General features: G+C 50.1%; 1 protein-coding gene across 1 annotated transcript in view; it reads right to left on the bottom strand.

The window, feature by feature from the left end:
• BRF1 (BRF1 general transcription factor IIIB subunit) overlaps nucleotides 1-15,814 on the bottom strand; it is a 150,549-nt gene extending 134,735 nt beyond the window's left edge. The window contains exon 1 of the mRNA XM_075614901.1: nucleotides 15,516-15,814. Within this exon, the coding sequence (XP_075471016.1) occupies nucleotides 15,516-15,702 (187 nt within the window). The 5' untranslated portion in view covers nucleotides 15,703-15,814. The remainder of the gene's footprint in view (nucleotides 1-15,515) is intronic.
• Nucleotides 15,815-16,071: the final 257 nt, after the last annotated feature.

The following is a 16,071-nucleotide window of genomic DNA, read 5'->3' as shown; positions in this document are numbered from 1 at the left end:
TGTGTTACAGCAGTGGTTTTCATGCTTTTGTTGTTATGGAACCCTATAATATTGTGAAATTCTGCAGAACCCCAACCCTCTCTAATAGTGCATCTGTGATCAGATGCATTGTAAGGAACCCCAACCCTCTCTAATAGCGCGTCTGAGATCAGATGCATTGTAAGGAACCCCAACCCTCTCTAATAGCGCGTCTGTGATCAGATGCATTGTAAGGAACCCCAACCCTCTCTAATAGCGCGTCTGAGATCAGATGCATTGTAAGGAACCCCAACCCTCTCTAATAGCGCGTCTGTGATCAGATGCATTGTAAGGAACCCCAACCCTCTCTAATAGCGCGTCTGTGATCAGATACATTGTAAATTCTTCTGCATTGGCACAATTGTCAAAACACCTGAAAATTGCAGGGAACACTTTAGGAATGCCCATGGAACCCCTGTTGAAAAACACGGTTAGAGATTCATTTAAAGCTGCAGTTCAAATTGTTCTCTTAAAAAAAAAAAAAAAAAAAAAGTTCCATTCAATATGTGCATCAATACAATCTGCACACTGACAAGTGATTAGCCAAGTTGCTGATCAATCCGTTCTCCTGTAATCGATGGCTGAAATTCGGCTGGGGATTCAGTAAATGCATCTTGGATAATCTTCTGCTGCACTGGCAGCCAAACTTCTGTGAGGAAGATCATGTGACCAGGCAGGCACTAGATTGAATTGGTTCACTGCTACAGAGGGCAGGGCTCAAAAAGGTGATGGCGTTTCAGAAGGGAATGTGACTTTATAAATGGTTGCTATAGGAACAAAAATGCTTGTTACATTAAAAATGTCTTTACATTGTTTTATTTTTTTAAATGCTACAAGTATTTTCTCACAGTACAAAACTGATTTTTAAAAACACACACACACACACACACACACACACACACACGATATTGCTTGAACTGCTGCTGTAATATTCTTTCCCAGTGAGCAGTAACTTTACCAATAATATGTTACAAAGTAATGTTGCCGGGTCCCTGCACTAGCAAAGCCTTCTCTTCTCTATGTATGCTGCACAACACCCCAATCTGATGATGACCAGAGTACTGTGCCATTTCTGCATTTAAGCCCATCAAGTAGCATAGTTCAATATTGTCTCGGTTGTAATGGCAGGATGGCCTACAGCCAGTGCTCTGAACGCCACGCGGATCGATTTCCTGTCCTCTTGTAATAGGTTTGCTCGAGTTGCCGATATAGAGAGGTTTTTAAACCTCCAGTGATGGGAACAGTGCGAGGGACATGATTTGCTCTGCACGATAATATTGCTATCTTGGGATTAGGCGCGCCTAGATGTGCAGGCTGGCTGCACAAAACACATTGAAATTACGCTGCAGGACAGGTCAATTTTCTGTCATTTGTTCAAATTTGCTTGTTATCTCAATTTGCTCACAGTTTGAGCAGGAGACAGAAAGCTCCTGTCCCGCTTAGAAACATATTACAGTTGTAAAAGAAATCCGCAATTAATTGTGTAGGTAATCAGTGTTAATTAAATGTACTTTATGCAAAACCTTATTTAGGATCATCTATGTGGAACTAGTAGTTTATTTGACAGAGAATCCCCAAGTTTAGGGTTGGGCAACTCCAATCCTCAAGAGCTACCAACAGGTCAGGTTTTCAGACTATCCCTGCTTCAGCACAGGTGGCTCAGCTTTACATAACCAAAGCATTCAAGGTGCATGTATTTCTAGGTCTCAAACAATTGTAATCCAGCATTACGGTAGTCATTTCGCTGCTGTTATTACAGTTACTGCACAGGATAAATGGCCTCCTGAACAAGTGAAATCTAGTTTTACATGTATATAGCATATTAGCACAAACCCTAAATTATTAGGGAAAGTAATAGTTTGGGTTGAATCATAAAAACATTTTATGTTGAATCAACTACAAATATTGGAAGAAAGAAAAAAAACATTCACTCCTAAAGTTTTCAATGATTTGAATACCCTGCAGGCAGAGTGCAAGAACGAAGATAAGCCCTTTATGCATCTTCTGAATCCTTATCTGCCAAATAGCCACTAGTTATAGTGGGTATTATTATGCAAGCACATTACATGTAGCAAGTCAACAATTTTACAGCTTAAAGCTGCAGACCAAGCAATATCCTACATGTGTTTTTTTTTTAAATAAATCAATTCTGTACTATGAGATAATACTTGTAGCATTTTATTTTTTAAATAACACATTTTTAAAGAAATTTTTAATGTATTCTAATGTAATAAGCATTTTTGTTTCGATAGCAACCATCTACAAAGTCACACCCCCGTACTCTTCTGAAACAGGCTCTGGCACACACCCCTTTTTTAAGCCCTGCCCTCTCTAGCAGGGCACTAATTGTACCTAGTGACTGCCTGGTCACATGATGTTCTTCCCAGAACTTTGCATCTTGGGCCTTCTTCTGCTGCACGGACAGAGATTTTATGAACCCCAAGACGAATCTTCGCCGATCGTTCACAGGAGAACGGATAGATCAGCAACTTAGCTAATTACTTACCAGTGTGCAGATTGTATCGATGCACATATTGAATGGAAACATATTTATTTTAAAACAGCAGCTTGACCTGCAGCTTTAAGAAAAAAAGTTGTCACAAGGCCCATGTAAATCAATAAGCGTTTCTTAAAATGGAGGGAGAGACGTTCGTTCGAGTGTAAATCAGACATGAACGTTGTTGACCCTACAGCAGAAGTGGCCTACTCCAGTCCTCAAGCGCCACCACCAGGTCAGGTTTCAGGATATCCCTGCTTCAGCACAGGTGGCTAAATCGTTGAAGCAGGGATATTCTGAAAACCTGACCTGGATGCCCCTGAGGACTGCAGCAGGCCACCCCTGCCGTACAGCTTGTCCTGTGAAGTTGAATGTTCAAATTGTGTTTTAGTAAGCGCTTATTTTATTTTACTACACATTTGTAGATCAGCAGTACACTGACAAGTGATTAGCTAAGTAGCTAAGTTGATAGGATAGCTAGATAGGATAGCTAGGATAGCTAGGATAGCTAGGATAGATAGGATAGATAGGATAGATAGGATAGATAGGATAGCTAGGATAGCTAGGAACACACACACAAATATCACTTGTGAGCACATTCACATGTCTTAGACAGGTCTGCATCCCTGCCTTTCAACCATTATCACCTAGCATACAGTGCTCCCACTGCAGCAAGGGATTCTGGTAAATGTACTCATTTGCATGTAATTTCCCAGAATCTCTCACACACACACAAAAAAATAAAAAGATACCTTAATCTACTCCGCTGAAAATATATGATATCCTAAACCAGATAATCTCTACAAAATGATTACAGAGCTGGCGGTGCTATGGGGAATAAGGAATATGAAAACACAAAAGAAACCCCTTGGAAAGCACTCAGATATCTTATACTATATTAGTGAAAGCACTGTATGCCTGTCTGGATGTCCGGTGTCCCTAGGGGAAATCTGATTGGTCCCTTGGGCCGCCCGCCCGCCCCCGCACACCTCTCATTGGCCTGAGGCGGAGTGACGGGCCAAAACACACACACACACACACACACTCTCTCTAGGGGGGGGCGCGAGCAGCTTGCAGGGAAACCTGGGGGCGGCCAGAGCTGTGCACGGGCGCTCCGTGCTGCTGCTTCTATGTCTGTGTCTTGCAGAGGGGGCGGGGCCTGCAGAGGGGGGGGGGCTTCTCTCTGCACACAGACAGCCCCTCCTTCTTTTCCTGTCTGCTTCCCGTTTTCAGCAGCATGGTGGGTTGGGGGATCGGAGCATGTCGCCCCCCCAGGTGAGATTGTGGACTGATTAAGTGTGTGTGTGTGTGTTGGTGGTGGTGGTGGTGGTGGTGGTGGTGGTGGTGGTGGTGGGGGGGGGGGGGGGGGGGAGTGTTTGAGTGTGTGTGTGGGGGGGTGGGGGGGATTGAGTGTGTGTGTGTGGGGGGGGGGGATTGTGTGTGTGGGGGGGATTGAGTCCCCCCCCTCCCTGCCCTTTGCCCCCCCTCCCTGCCCTTTGCCCCCTTCCTTTCTGCCCTTTGCCCCCCCCCCCTCCCTGCCCTTTGCCCCCCCCTCCCTGCCCTTTGCCCCCCCCTCCTTGCCCTTTGCCCCCCCTCCCTGCCCTTTGCCCCCCCCCTCCCTGCCCTTTGCCCCCCCCCTCCCTGCCCTTTGCCCCCCCCTTCCTGCCCTTTGCCCCCCCTTCCCTGCCCTTTGCCCCCCCTTCCCTGCCCTTTGCCCCCCCTCCCTGCCCTTTGCCCTCCCCTCCCTGCCCTTTGCCCCCCCCTTCCACTCCATGCACCCTGCCCTTCCACGCCTGGGCAACGCCGGGTATATCAGCTAGTATCAAATAAATATACAACAAAAGATGTGTCCATAATACAAAATAATTGTAATTCAAATCAATAACACATCTAACATAAATTCTAAAATAACACACACATGGAACCAGACAGTGAGACCTCCCAAATATAATATAAGTACATGGACAAAAAACCCTAAAGGAAAATACAGAAAACTACTCAATGCCTAAGTCTCTAAAATCAAAAAGACTGCATAATTAAAGCAACAAGTAGTTGATATGTTACAATCTGTCTAGGGATATCTGGTGACAATGGATGTACAAAACAAAAGACAGAAAAGCCAAATGCTACATGCAATGTGACAAAAATACAGTGAAATACTTATATATTCTCTTGAAAAAGGGTCATTTAGTTAAACCCTTTGGCCAAAGCATTGTAAGCCTGTGAGCCACGACAAGGCATGACCAGTGAGCAGGTCCTAACACTACCTGATAAAATTCTCATTTACCTCTACCTGGAAGTGTGAAATAAGAGAGGTAGAAACAGGTAGCCTGGTGTGAAAATTAACAGCAGACGCATACTATAGAGGGTTATTCTCTTCTGAAATGCAAAGGTGGCCAAGACAATAAGCGGACGTGTGGGTGGGAGTGTGTGGGACAAAACCATGTACACACAGTATGTGTAAAAATATCTATCTATATAAAAACCACTTTAACTATTTTATGCCTGGCTATCTAAAGAATGTTATCAGGGAATAGTGCAAATGTACAAACGTACTCGCATATACATATGCTGCACATATACACATATATACACACACACACACGTGCGATCTGGGATATTTCGCCGCGGCCGCTACGCTTTGCTGCCGGGAAAGTTCGCTGCAATGTCAGCTCCTGCATCCGACAGCCGTCCCGTCAAGTAAGGTCTACATGACCCGATCGCCTGCTCCTATGCCCGACTGCCCACTGCATGTCCCGCCCGCTTCGCTCATGCGTCCACCTGCTCCGCTGCTGTATTCGTCCTCCTGTGTTCACACCAGACTACCTCCTCATATTTCCCACTTCCTGTCTACATCCATTGTAACCAGATATCCCTCTTACACACACACTGTATATCACATTGTGTTTCTGTATTTCTGCCGTACCCGATGAAGGACCCCGAGAGGTTGCACAGCTTGTAACATAACTACTTGTTGCTCCAATAAAAGGTATCATTCACCCTACTCCCTCTCCCTCCTTTGCTACTGCATGCAAGAAAGGAAAAGCCCAGCTACACACCCTTCTTTGCTTAAAGCAGGCCTGCACAGCTCCAGTCCTCGAGGGCCACAAACAGGCCAGGTTTTTAGGATATTCCTACTTAAGCACAGCCGGATCAATTAGTGGCTCAGTCATACTGAGCCATTAATTGAGCCAGCTGTGCTGAAGTAGGGATATACTGAAAACCTGGCCTGTTTGTGGCCCTCGAGGACTGGAGTTGTGCAGGCCTGGCTTAAAGGATAACACAGTAAAACTCCTTCAAGATGCTGCAATTCTCAAGGTAAGTCGCAGTTGCAGTAACCCCCTTTGTAAACATGTCCTGTAGGGTGAAGCTTTGCGACGCTCGGCAGTGACCGACAGTATAAGGGCATTGGGCACATGCCATATGTCATGAGATATGTATTTTAATCCATTTGGTGCTTCAGGGGTTAAGAAAATACAACTTGGGTTTAAAAATGCCATATATTGGGTTGTGACAGGTCCAGGCTTGTCATGGGCGGGTGCTTCATTTCAAACTTAAGTGGGGGGGGGGGGGGGGGGTTGTCATGGATAGCCCACTAAAAGCGACACGTGGGTACAGTTTGATTTAAAAAATACAAATAAATGTTTTATGGCCTGCTTGCCCAGGCCTGGTTGTACGACTGTTAAAGAACCTTGAGATGCAAGTAAATTATTTTTCTACCGACACTAACATAAACAGGACACTAGTTAAGGGATTTCAAAGCATTCTTTAGAAGGGGTTTTGGATGGCCAGGGGAGCGTGTCTAAGAAAGTATTCAACATGAGTTACTTTATTAAAAATGAGACTATCCTGTAATGTCATCTCCTCTGCATAATAAGTTACAAATCTGTAACTGTGTCACTGAGGGGCACGTTCTGACATCACATGCTCTATGTTTAAGAGGTAATAAGGGACAGATATTAATTTGTCGCTTACATTTAGGATTAAGATGGTCATGTTTAGTCTCGTTATGTCCGCCATGCGCACGTGAATCTATTAATGTAGCTCGGGTCTATGCAAATATTATAGAAGTGAAGTTATGAATGTATATCCTGAGGCACAGATTCAAACGTCTTTGGAAGGAGGATTTTTCTCTGCCGTAAAACAGTCAATCTCACGGCTGATTTACGACAGAGGGGTGGATTTACGTGGTTTACATGGGAAGAATGAATATTTAAAGTCTGAGCAAAGATTATGAAAATCAGATCTCAACAGAGGTATATTTGGGACCAAATACGCGAGAGCTCCTCTTCTGTACCAGTGACCTCTCTGGGGGAAAACCTATAACATTTGGGTATCGTACTGTATAGGGATTTCTAGTTGATGTTTTACGCTTTTATTTTAAGACGCTGTTCTGCATTTTATTTGTAACTGTATGTTCTTGTAATACTTTTTTCTGTAACCTAAGCACTGTATTTTTATATATATTTTAAAACATTTAATAAGTAATGTATTGGGCTCTGAATGAACTGTTGCATGCTCTGGAGAGAGTATTTACATTTTCAGACACATTTTGCCACAACTGATGATTTGTGTGTGTTAAAGTGCATAGTTTTTTCTATAATACACAGGGACCTTGGGCCCTGGCACATATTAATTTGACATTGTTTGTTTGCATAACTACCCCAGGTGGTGGCAGTATATAGATATGATTGACATTGAGTAAGGGGTTAATATTAACTAGGGTGACCAGATTTTCAAAATGAAAAACCGGGACACTTTAAAACATTATCTATAAAACAATGTACATCACGTCACGCCCCCCCCCCCTTCTTGCCATGACAACAAGACACTAACGTCAGGCGGTGACATGTTGCCATGACAACGTGGCATCACGTGATGCCTCGTCACCATAATGCATCCCATTGTCATGTCAACTTGATGCCGCGTGACGTCACGGAGCAGCTCGTTGTTATGGCAATGTGTATTACGTGACGTCGCGCAGCCATGTTGACGGAATTTGGAGCGGAGGATACAGCCAAAGGCAAGATAAATAAATATATAATAAATAGATCTAAAAAAAGTTATCTCCGCGTTAGCCTTCAATAGAAGGTGGCAACCCTGGCTGCAGTGTGTGTTTCTGTATACAGAGGTAGGCCCTGCAGTGGGTGTTTGTGTGTATAGAGGTGGGGGCTGCAGTGTGTGGTTGTGTGTATAGAGGTGGGGGCAGCAGTGTGTGTTTGTGTGTATAGAGCAGTGATTCCCAACTTTTTTTGTTTGGAGGATCTCTTTAAGTATTTCGTTACATTTTGGGGAACCCCTATCTGGATAACATGTTCGACGGGTAAATCACAAAATAGACGTGTAAAGAAGTGGGGGTAATAAATAATAATTAACTCATACTTTTGAATAAACAATGTGTATATATTTTGTAATGATTTTGGTTTAAACACCCCCCCTACATCTCACATCATTCCCCCCCCCCCCCCCCCCCCACGGATCAATCAATCTCCCCCCCCTTCTTTCTCCCTCCTCTCTCTCAACCCCCCCTTCTCTCCTCTCCCTCCCCTTTTCTCCCTCCTCGTCTCCCACACCCTCGCACCCACGGTCACACTCTCTCGCTCACACACCCTGTCATACCCTGTCACACTGTCACACACACAGTCACAGTCAGTCACACACACAGTCACAGTCAGTCACACACACAGTCACAGTCAGTCACACACACAGTCACAGTCAGTCACACACACAGTCACACACACAGTCACACACAGTCAGTCACAGTCAGTCACAGTCAGTCACAGTCAGTCACAGTCAGTCACAGTCAGTCACAGTCAGTCAGTCACACAGTCAGTCACACACACACAGTCAGTCACACACACACAGTCAGTCACACACACACACAGTCAGTCACACACACACAGTCACACAGTCAGTCACACAGTCAGTCACACAGTCAGTCACACAGTCAGTCACACACACACAGTCACACAGTCAGTCACACACACACAGTCACACAGTCAGTCACACACACACAGTCACACAGTCAGTCACACACACACAGTCACACAGTCAGTCACACACACACAGTCACACAGTCAGTCACACACACACAGTCACACAGTCAGTCACACACACACAGTCACACAGTCAGTCACACACACACAGTCACACAGTCAGTCACACACACACAGTCACACAGTCAGTCACACACACACAGTCACACAGTCAGTCACACAGTCAGTCACACAGTCAGTCACAGTCACACAGTCACAGTCAGTCACACAGTCACAGTCAGTCACACAGTCACAGTCAGTCACACAGTCACAGTCAGTCACACAGTCACACACACTGTCACACTGTCACACACACTGTCACACACACTGTCACACACACTGTCACACACACTGTCACACACACTGTCACACACACTGTCACACACACTGTCACACTGTCACACACACACTGTCACACACACACTGTCACACACACACTGTCACACTGTCACAAACACACTGTCACACTCACACACACACACACTGTCAAACTCACACACACACACACACACACACACTGTCACACACACACACACACACACACACTGTCACACTCACACACACACTGTCACACACACTGTCACACACACACACTGTCACACTCACACACACACTCACACACACACACACTGTCACACTCACACACACACTGTCACACACTGTCACACACACACACACACACACACAGTCACACACACACACACACACACACAGTCACACACACAGTCACACACACAGTCACACACACACACACACAGTCACACTCACACACACTGTCACACTCACACACACACTGTCACACTCACACACACACTGTCACACTCACTGTCACACTCACACACACACACACACACTGTCACACTCACACACACACACACACACTGTCACACTCACACACACTGTCACACACACACTGTCACACTCAGACACACACTGTCACACTCAGACACACACTGTCACACTCACACACACACTGTCACACTCACACACACACTGTCACACTCACACACACACTGTCACACTCACACACACACTGTCACACTCACACACACACTGTCACACTCACACACACACTGTCACACTCACACACACACTGTCACACTCACACACACACTGTCACACTCACACACTGTCACACTCACACACTGTCACACTCACACACTGTCACACTCACACACTGTCACACTCACACACTGTCACACTCACACACTGTCACACTCACACACACTGTCTCACAGTCACACAGTCACAGTCACACAGTCACACTCACACAGTCACACTCACACAGTCACACTCACACAGTCACACTCACACACACACTGTCACACTCACACACACACTGTCACACTCACACACTGTCACACTCACACACTGTCACACTCACACACTGTCACACTCACACACTGTCACACTCACACACTGTCACACTCACACACTGTCACACTCACACTCACACACACTGTCACACTGTCACACTCACAGTCACACAGTCACACAGTCACACTCACACAGTCACACTCACACAGTCACACTCACACAGTCACACTCACACAGTCACACTCACACAGTCACACAGTCACACTCACACACACACTGTCACACTCACACACACACTGTCACACTCACACACACACTGTCACACTCACACACACACACTGTCACACACACACACACACTGTCACACACACACACACACACTGTCACACTCACACACACACTGTCACACTCACACACACACTGTCACACTCACACACACACTGTCACACTCACACACACACTGTCACACTCACACACACACTGTCACACTCACACACACACTGTCACACTCACACACACACTGTCACACTCACACACACACTGTCACACTCACACACACACTGTCACACTCACACACACACTGTCACACTCACACACACACTGTCACACTCACACACACACTGTCACACTCACACACACACTGTCACACTCACACACACACTGTCACACTCACACACACACTGTCACACTCACACACACACTGTCACACACACACACACTGTCACACTCACACACACACTGTCACACTCACACACACACTGTCACACTCACACACACACTGTCACACTCACACACACACTGTCACACTCACACACACACTGTCACACTCACACTGTCACACTCACACACACACTGTCACACTCACACACACACTGTCACACTCACACACACACTGTCACACACACACACTAACACACTCACGCAAGCAGCGTTTACAGCAGAAGCAGCCTCTCTTCCCCCCCCCCCACTTCCATCTCTCCCCCCTGCAGCATCTACCTCTCCCCCCCAGCCCCCCATATGCCTACCTGCGGCGGCTGCGGGTTCGGCGGCAGGCTGTGAGCGGCTCTGAGGGGGGAGGGAGAGAGTCGGGTTGCCGGGGGAGCGAGCCGGGGTGCCGGGGGATTGAAGGAGAGAGCCGGGTTGCCGGGGGAGCGAGCCGGGTTGCCGGGGGAGCGAGTGGGGGAGTCGGGGTGACGGGGGAGCGAGTGGGGGAGCCGGGGTGACGGGGGAGCGAGTGGGGGAGCCGGGGTGACGGGGGAGCGAGTGGGGGAGCCGGGGTGACGGGGGGAGCCGGAGGTGTGAGGGAGAGAGCCGGGTTGCCGAGGAGCCAGAGGGAGGGCCAGAGTGCCGGGGAGAGGCAAAGCCCCGCCCCCTGGATACTCCATCCAATCCCCTGCGGCCCGGCCTTCTAAAGCCCCGCCCCCGGTAGTCTCCATCCAATCCCCTGCGGCCCGGCTCGTTTCTGCAGAAGCCCAACCCCTGGCAGTAAGAAAAAATACTTGCCGGGCTGCTTTGTATCCTCTTCCTCCCCGCCGCTGCGCACCGCCCCTCCATCCCCGCGCACCGCCGCCGACACAAAAAACCGGGACATTACCGGGACAGTCAGGCAACCGGTACAGCACACGAAAAACCGGGACTGTCCTGGGAAAACGGGACGAATGGTAACCCTAATATTAACTCACCTTGCGCAGGCGAAAGGCGAGTTGGCTAGAGTAGACGTGTGTATTAACCCTGGTTGCATATCGAAGTCAAGTGCTCACTTGTGTGCTATTTGTGATGGTGGTATATTGGGACGGATTTAGGGGAGATGCCAACTGAGTTGAGGGACCTTTGCGAAGGTTAAGAGTGGGGTTGCTTGTGAGTTTGTATTAACCCTTGTCCTGTAGAGGAGATATTGTCCATTTGAGGGACCTCTGCAGAGGTGAAAGCTTGCGAGCGTGAGTATTAACCCTTGTCCCGTCTGCAGGTCGTGTGCTCACAGAGGTGCCGTACATGACACCCTATAACACACGGGCACATCTCCCAGACCATTTTCACTTATAGTGTAAGCTTTTGAGTGAAGCATTCCCTTCTCATGTTTCGATTTTGTGTATAATCATTAAACCTTGTTCTAGGGACAAAGTAACTCAGAGGTGTCACCACAAATATCAGAGGAATTGTATAATTACAGGCAGGATAATTACAAGGTAATAGGTTTCAACGTATCCAACAGGACAGTGAATTGTTAGGTTGTGCACGGCACAATTCACATACTATAACATCACTGTGAGGTGAGCACAAATGCAGGGATTGAGAGCTATAGTTATTATGGCATCGCTATGAAAGGAATATATGTAAAGGATATAGGTTATTCATGTGACACCACTAACGATAAACCCATGATAATTCATAACAATACAAGACTAATACAGGATGGAGGCTGATCATTCAACCTGTGCACTATGCAATAAGAACCTTGGGGCTTGTCCTAGAACCTCCAGAGTGGTTGTTTTCGGATGACATTTCCCATTGGAGTCAATGGGGATATAGTCTGAAAACGTCCCAAATCAGCCACTTTGGTAGATAAAGAATAAGCCCCTTAGTATGCTTATATTATATATACACACACTCCTGTCCTTGTATGTCTCGTAGTGTAGCACTTGCTCAGACTGACCCCCTGAATTGGCGTAATTATGCAAAATGTGTTGGGAGAGGCCCAGTCATTTGAGAACATCAGAGGAACAGCCCACATGTGTGCAGGTCCAAACGGAACCGCCGGGCGAGGGCCCCAGTAGCGTGAGCCCCCACGGCTGCAACCTGACCCAACCAGAATTATTACAATCCACATTTCACACTGAAAGATTGTGTGTGGAATTCTCTTATATTGAATCAATAGAATTGCATATCACTTGGATTCCTACACTGCATCCGACTGAAGCATCAGGGACCTACCCAGAGACCAAACCAGGCGGGGAAATAACCGTGAGGTACCAACTACTATTTATTCTGCGAGTGAATGTCTCACCATTTTTATTTGTACACCCTTGTACTAACACACTACACAATTATTTTCTTTCCTCTTTTGTTCCATGTGCCAAGGACAGTTTTCCCCAGACGGTAAGGTTTAGATTTCCTTTTGCCAACGGTCTGCACTTCTCCGACGAGCAGCCATTATACAGTGTAAGCCCAGCATGGAAAGGCGAAGGATGTTGGGTACCATGTAATACCAAGCAAGGGTTAATGTTTGTCTCTACAGTGTACTCTAGCTGTACATTTAAGCAATTATCTACCACAGGGATCAACATCGCAGCTCACCAACTCCTGCACAATATACCCGACTGCAACTATATAAATCAATAGCCCACAATATTGACGGAGAGAACATGGTTAGCACCCACTGCACACTAAAATCAGTCTCATCCGCGTACCCTTTTAGTACTCCAACAATTCTCATTGCACACTGTCAGCACCATCTCTTCTGCCCCCCGTACACCGCCGGCATCCTTTCTCCCCCGTACACTGTCAGCACCCTTCCCCATCCCTGCACACTATCAGCACCTCCCTGCATTCAGCCCTGTCCCCTCACTGCACTGTCAGCACCCCCCGTGCACCCCCCTGCATTTTGACAGCCCCCCCCCCCTGCACGGTCAGCATCAACTCCTTCCTGTACACTGACAGTCCCCTCTCCCCCTGCACACTGTCAGAACCCCCTCTCTCCCCTGCACATTGTCAGCACCCCCCTCTCCCCCCTGCACACTGTCAGCACCCTTTTAGTACTCCTACAATTCTCATTGCACGCTGTCAGCACCCTTTTAGTACTCCTACAATACTCATTGCACGCTGTCAGCACCCTCTCTTCCCCGCCCCCGTACACCGTCCGCACCCTCCCCCATCCCTGCGCACTGTCAGCACCCCCTCTGCGCGCAATCAGCACCCTATCTCCCCCCTGCGCACAGTCAGCAGCCCCTCTACCCCTGCGCACAGTCAGCAGCCCCTCTCCCCCAGCACCCCCTCTCCCCCTGCGCACAGTCAGCACCCCCTCTGCCCCCCCTCTTCCCCCTGCGCACAGTCAGCACCCCCTCTCCCCCTGCGCACAGTCAGCACCCTCTCTCCCCCCTGCGCAGTCAGCACCCTCTCTCCCCCCTGCGCAGTCAGCACCCCCTCTCCCCCCTGCGCACAGTCAGCACCCTCTCTCCCCCCTGCGCACAGTCAGCACCCTCTCTCCCCCCTGCGCACAGTCAGCACCCTCTCTCCCCCCTGCGCACAGTCAGCACCCTCTCTCCCCCCTGCACACAGTCAGCACCCCCTCTCCCCCTGCGCAGTCAGCAGCCCCTCTCCCACCTGCGCACAGTCAGCACCCTCTCTCCCCCCTGCGCACAGTCAGCACCCTATCTCCCCCCTGCGCACAGTCAGCAGCCCCTCTACCCCTGCGCACAGTCAGCAGCCCCTCTCCCCCAGCACCCCCTCTCCCCCTGCGCACAGTCAGCACCCCCTCTGCCCCCCCTCTTCCCCCTGCGCACTGTCAGCACCCCCTCTCCCCCTGCGCACAGTCAGCACCCCCTCTCCCCCTGCGCACAGTCAGCACCCCCTCTCCCCCTGCGCACAGTCAGCACCCCCTCTCCCCCTGCGCACAGTCAGCACCCTTTCTCCCCCCTGCGCACAGTCAGCAGCCCCTCTCCCCCAGCACCCCCTCTCCCCCCATCAGTCAGCACCCCCTCTCCCCCCAGCAGTCAGCACCCCCTCTTCCCCCAGCAGTCAGCACCCCCTCTTCCCCCAGCAGTCAGCACCCCCTCTTCCCCCAGCAGTCAGCACCCCCTCTCCCGCCAGCACCCCCTCTCCCACCAGCACCCCCTCTCCCACCAGCACAGTCAGCACCCCCTCTCCCCCAGCACCCCCTCTCCCACCAGCACAGTCAGCACCCCCTCTCCCCCCTGCGCACAGTCAGCACCCTATCTCCCCCCTGCGCACAGTCAGCACCCCCTCTCCCCCCTGCGCAGTCAGCAGCCCCTCTCCCCCCTGCGCAGTCAGCACCCCCTCTCCCCCCATCAGTCAGCACCCCCTCTCCCCCCATCAGTCAGCACCCCCTCTCCCCCCAGCAGTCAGCACCCCCTCTCCCCCCAGCAGTCAGCACCCCCTCTCCCCCCAGCAGTCAGCACCCCCTCTCCCCCCAGCAGTCAGCACCCCCTCTTCCCCCAGCAGTCAGCACTCCCTCTCCCGCCAGCACCCCCTCTCCCACCAGCACCCCCTCTCCCACCAGCACCCCCTCTCCCACCAGCACAGTCAGCACCCCCTCTCCCACCAGCACAGTCAGCACCCCCTCTCCCCAAGCATAGTCAGCACCCCCTCTCACCCAGCATAGTCAGCACCCCCTATCCCCCCACGGCACAGTAAGCACCCCCTCTCCCGCAGCAGTCAGCAACCCCTCTCCCACCAGCACAGTCAGCACCCCCTCTCCCACCAGCACCCCCTCTCCCCCCATCACCCCCTCCCCCCCCATCACCCCCTCTCCCACCAGCACAGTCCGCACCCCCTCTCCCCATCACCCCCACTCCCCCCCTCTCCCCCCAGCACACTGTCAGCACCCCCTCTCCTCCCTGCACACTGTCAGCACCCTCTCCCCCCTGCACACTGTCAGCACCTTCTCTCCCCCCTGCACACACGTGACTCACACTCGGAGGACACGAACTGTCCCACCGCAGAGGAGCCGCCGCCACCGCTCTCCACGAACTGCACCTCGGACACGATGATGTTATCCTCCAGCACCGAGCCGCAGCCCGTGCACACCGCATCTCCGCGGGCCGCGTCCACATCAATGTCCGTGCAGCCGCAGCTACCACACACCCGGCTACTGCTCATCCTGCCGCCGCGGGGGGGGCGGGGAGAGGCGGCCGCTCACTAACCCAGCGCCCGGCTCCGTCCGAGGCCTACACACGGCGGCTCTGCAAGTCTCGCGAGGCTACCGAGCCGGGTGTTGAGGGCTCCCCGCCTCTCTCAACGTCACGTGTGCTGCTGCCGCCTAGCGCCCGCAAGTGGGATTTCACACCGCTGCAGTTCTCTAAAGCAGCCGCTAGATGTCACTATAACAACCAATGCAGCCTGCGCTATGTATTTATATAGCGCCATTAGTGTACACAGCGCTTCACAGTAGTAATACACGTGACAATCATATAAATAACAAATAATACAAATAACACATGTAACGGGTTTTCCCCCCCCAATCGCAGA

The sequence above is a fragment of the Ascaphus truei genome, chromosome 9, assembly GCF_040206685.1.
Source record: "Ascaphus truei isolate aAscTru1 chromosome 9, aAscTru1.hap1, whole genome shotgun sequence".
Classification (NCBI taxonomy): Eukaryota; Metazoa; Chordata; class Amphibia; order Anura; family Ascaphidae; genus Ascaphus; species Ascaphus truei.
This window is presented reverse-complemented; position numbering and strand designations above follow the sequence as displayed.